Here is a 6066-nt window from a genome sequence, read left to right on the forward strand (position 1 = left end):
CGTTACAGCAAACCACACACATTTTAAGATTACTTGAATACTAATTACTTGTTCAGCTGGGAAGCTTCTCCTTGGAGTGTACATCATTATCTAGTGCAGTCTTCCTATCTTGAGTTTGCCATGTACATTTCTCTTCTTAGGATTCAACTAGGAAATTCTCATCCTCAGGACAAATACATTTGCCGCAGATTAAGAATGGAACACATGCCAACGTGGTTATGAACAAGGATTTCATTCATCTGACAAGTAAATACACCAGGACTTGCTGATATTTTAGGCTGCTGTGCTCCTTTATTCATATTTTCAGCTTTCTACTTACTAAATTTTAAACTTACCCTACTCATCAAGAATACACACCAATATGGGTCTAGAACTGCCACCTTGCTCAGCAGTAACAGTAGTTTAAATATAATTATGTAGCCTCCTCAAGAACGGTGACTCAAAATGTCTTCCATTGGATTTTAGACAGAAACCAGACCAAATCTTACAATTTTACATACAGATTTTTAAATGCCTCACATAATTCCCATCCTCTTCTCTCTCTCCTTTTTAGCGTGCACTCTTAAAATAGCAGTTCTCCAACACTGTTTCCATTCAGCTGCTTTCCAGTTTTCTTCTATGTGCTATAAGATACGGATTTCAGGCTCAGCAGTTCAGTACTTACCTTACTCTTTCAAAGCCCCCTCCCACTTCAGATACATCCTCCTATATGTACCCTTCTTCAGTCACCACCTTGACCTAAATATACGACAGCTTCAAGTGAAAGCCAACCTTAAGCTCCACTTGGAAAGAAGGAAACAGACACTGTAGGGTATGCCTTCCTATGATCACCTGAGGGTAAAAAAGCCAGACTACCAACAGCCGTTTAAAGGACACCAGCCGTATAGCCCAGTTACTTGACCTCTTGGTCTCTGTTAAGCTACTGACCCAACACTACAACTAGTCAGACAGGAGTTCCCAACTGATCAGGTAAGTAGCTCTTACTCCAGCCTGCAGTAGGCTGGCTCAGGTTGATCAAACAGGCAGTGGGGACTCAGCACAAGCCAGCAGAGATCAATCTTACTTTTGTTACTAGTCAAGCGCTTTACTAGTACATAAAGCACATGGGAAACGGTCAATGTAAAGATAACACGTAAGTGTTTTCCTACAATAGCTTATCTTTTTTAATCTTGGAATCTTCAGCTACAACCAGGAAGTCAGAAACAAGCTGATCTTCACAATTTTTTTTAAACAAAATGCCGATACGCAAATGGAAATGGCAAGTTGTGAAAAAAACTTACCATGTTTCTTGACCACATCACAAATACTGAACTGATGCTCTGTTTTGCAGTGAGAGAACACGCATTCGGCAGAACTAAAGAGCCTGTAAGAAACAATTAAATACACAGCATTAACGTGTTTAGAAGCCATAACACTCTTAAGCATTTTACATGCTCTTTTCCAACCCACTAAGCAACACGTTCAGAACACATCATTTTTACCTTTAAGAAACTGCCAACGGGCACCTGTTTACTCTCATGCCTCACACAGAAGCTGCTACCTTGTTTGCAAACTGTTTTGTAGCAACAGGTAACAAACAGAAATTTTGATGGAAAAAACTACAAACGAGGTTAACTTTCATGAACTCTTTGAAAGCAACGACAGCATTAAACCTGAAATCTACAGGCCACACATATAGGAGGGGAGCTGGCTAGCTACACCTGCTGCATGAAAATAAAAATTCACAGCGAGTTACTAACGATGGGAGAAGATGACAGAGAACTCGAGAGGAGGATTATCTGCTTTCTGCTTGACTCCCACAGACCTCTTTGGCTCTAGAGGCCCTGCACCAGCCCAGGCTGGAGAGCGCTGTTGCACACCACGCGTTACTGCCTCCCCGCGGCGGCCCCTCCCGCAGGCCCGGCCCGGGCCCCGCCCCCTTACCCGCGGGGCTGCGCGGGTGGGACCGTGCCCCGGGAGGGCCCCGCGTCGGGCGGGGAGCGCAGGGCCAGGGCCAGCACGCCGCGGCAGGGGGGCTGCCCCCGCCGCCCTACCTGTCACAGAAGAGGCAGCGGGTCTGCAGGCCCTCGGCAGCGCCTTCCTCCTCCTCCTCCTCCCAGGCCCCCTCGCCGTCGGACAGCTCGGGCATCTCCTCCTCGGAGGGCGGCCCGCCGGGCCCTGTGGAGGCCACAGCAGGGGACCGTTACTGACCAGCGCAGCTGGGTGGGTGGGGGAAGAGAGACAGGGGAAGGGAGAAAGAGGAGGAGGCGGCAGCCGCCCCGGTACCCACCTGCAGAAGCCGCGCCGGCCGCCCGAGAGCCCATGGCCCCGCCGCCGCCCCACATGCGCCGCTTCCGGGTGCCCGCCCCGCCCACTACATCAACGCGCAGGGGCGGGCCCGAGGGCGTTAGCGCGCGCCCTGGCGGTTCCCGCCAGCGGCGGCACGTAATCGTTCACACCGCTGTGAGGGGCTGAGGCGGCGCCATCTTGTGGGGGCTGCGCTGAGGGGCACGGCGAGCTCGCAGCGTCCCCGCCGGCCGCGCTGCCACTCGCCGGCCCCTCGCCGAGGCGGCCTCCGCTGTTCATTCGGTGTCCTGCTAGCCTCACAGAAGCGAAAACCAGAGGAATGGTTAAAAGGGTCACACCCTCCGCCAGCCAAAAATATAAGAGATTATTTCTCCTCGGAGCTCAAAATCATAATTTGAGTGCTCGACAGGCGGCTGGCCAGACAGCCAGGTGTCTCTTCCTTCCAAATAGCGTGGTTGCAGTGGGGGAGTTAAAAGAAACAACACATGCATATCAGCTTTTAAACAAAGTTTAGCCACGGCCATTTGTAACGGAGGGCCTCATTTGGATGCAGAGGTTAAGAAATGGTTTTAAACAAAAAATATGTAGAAAAACTAAGCTTGAGGGTCATCATCTGAAGAAGGTATTGGTTGCCATTCTAGATGGGTTATCAAATCTCCCTCGTTCTCTTCATTTTGTGCCTGACAGAAGGCCCCATCTCTGCAGAACCAAACAGTGCCTTTCCACAGATTCGCAAGGTGATCCTAAGTGGGATGAGATGGAAAAAATGTCAGAGCCAGAATTTTTCCAATTTGTACCCTCAAAGTACAGATACTTTCACATTTGTGCTACTACAAATATTTCCAAAACTACTGAAACAGCTGTTTTGCCTTGAACCTGACTACCTTATGTAACTGCGAGAACAGAGGCCTGCTGTCCATCCTGCAAGCGCTGGCCTGAATCAGATGGCTAAATACCGTGTTCATGCAGTGTCTTATAACCAAACAAATACAGTTTATTTCCTAATATGACATACATAAGAAATCTATATCTCCTCACTGCTGTTAGATAACTGCATCTGCTTAGGCGTCATACATGAATTAATGTATGTCAAATTAACAAAACAAATGATCCAGCCTTGCAAAGAGTTACAGTCATTTTTAAATAGCATCTTGTACTTTTAGATCAAATCAGGTATTTGTGAGTAAGTTAAAAATAATCCTTTTTTCTTCACCCATTCAGTTAGCAAGGTGAGGGTGCCTCTGACTTGGCACTTCAGGAGATCCAAAGTGTCCTTTAGAAGCCGATAAACAAAACTCCCCAATCCCCATGCTTTGCTTCACATCACACCATGGTCTCACAATGCATCGAGTGAGTCCCTTTTTCAAAAGAAACTACCAGGCTGCTCCAGGACTGCAGGCCACAGGGCAAAACTGCAGCTGCTGGCCCAAAGTTAAAATCTTGAAGCACCCAGGTACTGGGTTTTCAGCACCAAATATTTTGCTACACTTGCTGTACCACACTACATGCCAGAGCAGACATGGCACTAGTCTCCTCCATTTTCATCTCCAGTCTTGTTTTTCATAAGAAGCTGTTCTACATTAGATTCATTTTACAAAGGCTTAATCTGGAACAGCACTCGGTCTTGGTTGTAGCACTCAGCATAAATGGAGATAGCAAGTGCTGGTTAGTACAAGACAGATAATTGCAGAGGGACCACCAGCATTATCATCATCATCGCAGTTTTTGGTCATTTCTAGAGGGGTTGGAACAAAGAGTCAGATTCTAGTCTCATTTTTAGAGTGCAAATTCAGTGGTCTTTGCTGAATATAAAAATACAGATATTAGAATTGACTGGTAAGAAAAAAAAAAAAGGAGGGGGTTGCAGAATGCAAGAAGGAACCCTGAAAGTCTGAGTTTGCTTGTCTGGATTACAATCTCTGATTTCTAATCTGTACTTGTAAACCTGTCCCGTGTAGCTTAATTTTCCCGTTCATTTACCCTCCTATCTCTCAAAGCTAACAAAGATGGCTTTTAAGTATGGTACTAATTAAACAGATTAGGCTTGCCTAGTTATCAGCAAATCCAAAGGGACATGAAAACTCTAAATACAGAAGCTGGTGTTAGAGAAGACCAGAATGACAGATTTGAAAAAGGATCTAAGAGCTACTAAATCAGATACCTTCACAAATTCTTATTCGTGGTTTGCTTTTAAATTCCATATCCATTCAGAATTACTTCTACAGGTAGAACAATATAACACTGATTCTGCAAATGCTACTTGTGGTGTAAATCAATGCGCTGCATGAATTTTTTCCCCTTACATAGTGACTCAGTGCTATTCATTGTATGAGTGCAGAATGCTGGCAAAATGCTGCACACCCTTAGTGTACAGAAGAAATCCAGGCAAGTCAGATGCTTCTGACTTATTCTCCTAAAGCAGGGTCTGGTCCTGTGGAAGAAACAGAAGCAATGCAGAAGGATGAAATACGCTTTTCCTCTACCGTTGTTCAAGTGGCTATTCGCAGAAATAGATTTAACAGCCACAGCTCTGTCAGTAGTGCCTGGGCTGATAGGAGCAAAAGCAGAAACAGCAGCTTCTTTGTGTTTTACTGAAATTCTCCCCCACTGAAGGGGCAAGGGGTCACTGATTGCATAGTCTTTGCTCCATTGCACACCCTTGGCTATTGTTGAGTCCACGCAGAGAGCAACAGACTGAATGTGCCGCACAGACTTGGAACCAAATCTTCTTTTTTATTATTGTGTGAACTAAGATTCTCAATAAATGTAAAGCACCTGTTCATTTGGGTCAGTGTACGTAGCATGTTGGGTGAAGACTGTATGAAATCCTGCAGCAGAAGTGTATAACTGGTAGCTCTTGAAATATGATCATCTTTGTTACCATCTCCTAATCCTTGTAAAGGGATTTGCATGGTACAGGAAGATTTACAATGTAATGGATTACTATTTCATAATCCGGGCCAAGGGGAAGAAACTTCAAATATTTACCATTTTGTACTGCATTTTCAAACTTTTTTTTCCAGATCTGCAAACACAACACTGGGGAGGCTGTTCAATATGGTATCAACATATCGTTTGTGGGCTTTGTTTCATCTGTCTTTCCAAGCCAACTTTACTCTCTACCTGCGTCACTCTTCTGTGACCACAGTGCTTGTCATTATTCAAAAGCAAAGAGAGTACGTTAATAGCAGTTGTGTAGGAAGCAAATGAAACATTTTTTAGCAAACTATTATTAAATGGCTGTGACTTTACCCCATGTAAAATATATTAGAGAACAGAGAAAAAAAACCTTTAAAAATTAATATTAAGAAACCAAATAACTTCTTAATCAGTCATGTAGTTGGATTTACTTTTTTTTCACTTCTAACCACTCAAGGTCACCAATAGAACAGAAAACTGTACAGAACCATGAAACACAAGACTGAAGACAATTTTTCAAAAGCGTTTTCTATCTAAAAGTCCAAACCATCTGAAATTTTACACTACACTCCTTGGATACTAATCCCAGCTTGCTACATGTGAGTGCCGAGAATGACACTCCCAAAAGCACAGAGTAAGATCGCAAATACCCTGTTACGCGCAGTCCTCCCAGCCCAGCTTGCTGCATTTTTTATTAAATTAATGATGCAAACTCTTTGTAGCAATCTAAAAGCAGATAGTTTTTTTTTCGTTAAGTCTTTCAGATGTGCAGCAATAAGGAGGTTCTCTCAAAGCTGTCACTTCCTAACATCACGCAGCAATGAAAAGCATAGCTGCAAGTGATGGGTGCAACAGAGAGAT

General features: G+C 44.7%; 1 protein-coding gene across 4 annotated transcripts in view; it reads right to left on the reverse strand.

The window, feature by feature from the left end:
- The window catches only part of PRMT3 (protein arginine methyltransferase 3), a 63795-nt gene extending 61416 nt beyond the window's left edge, over window positions 1–2379 (reverse strand). For 3 of the 4 annotated variants that reach the window (XR_005829900.1, XM_040608449.1, XM_040608450.1), the window contains exons 1-3: window positions 2270–2379; window positions 2034–2157; window positions 1281–1363 (exon numbers count right to left, since the gene is read on the reverse strand). Coding sequence is in view for 3 of the 4 variants with exons in the window: in XM_040608449.1 (XP_040464383.1) it covers window positions 1281–1363; window positions 2034–2157; window positions 2270–2324 (262 nt within the window). In the remaining variant the exon portion in view is untranslated. Of the gene's footprint in view, window positions 1–1280; window positions 1364–2033; window positions 2158–2269 lie in introns of those variants that run through there. The other variant, XM_040608451.1, reaches the window with a different exon arrangement.
- Between the last annotated feature and the right edge of the window lie 3687 nt (window positions 2380–6066).

The sequence above is a fragment of the Falco naumanni genome, chromosome 10, assembly GCF_017639655.2.
Source record: "Falco naumanni isolate bFalNau1 chromosome 10, bFalNau1.pat, whole genome shotgun sequence".
In the NCBI taxonomy this organism is placed as follows: Eukaryota; Metazoa; Chordata; class Aves; order Falconiformes; family Falconidae; genus Falco; species Falco naumanni.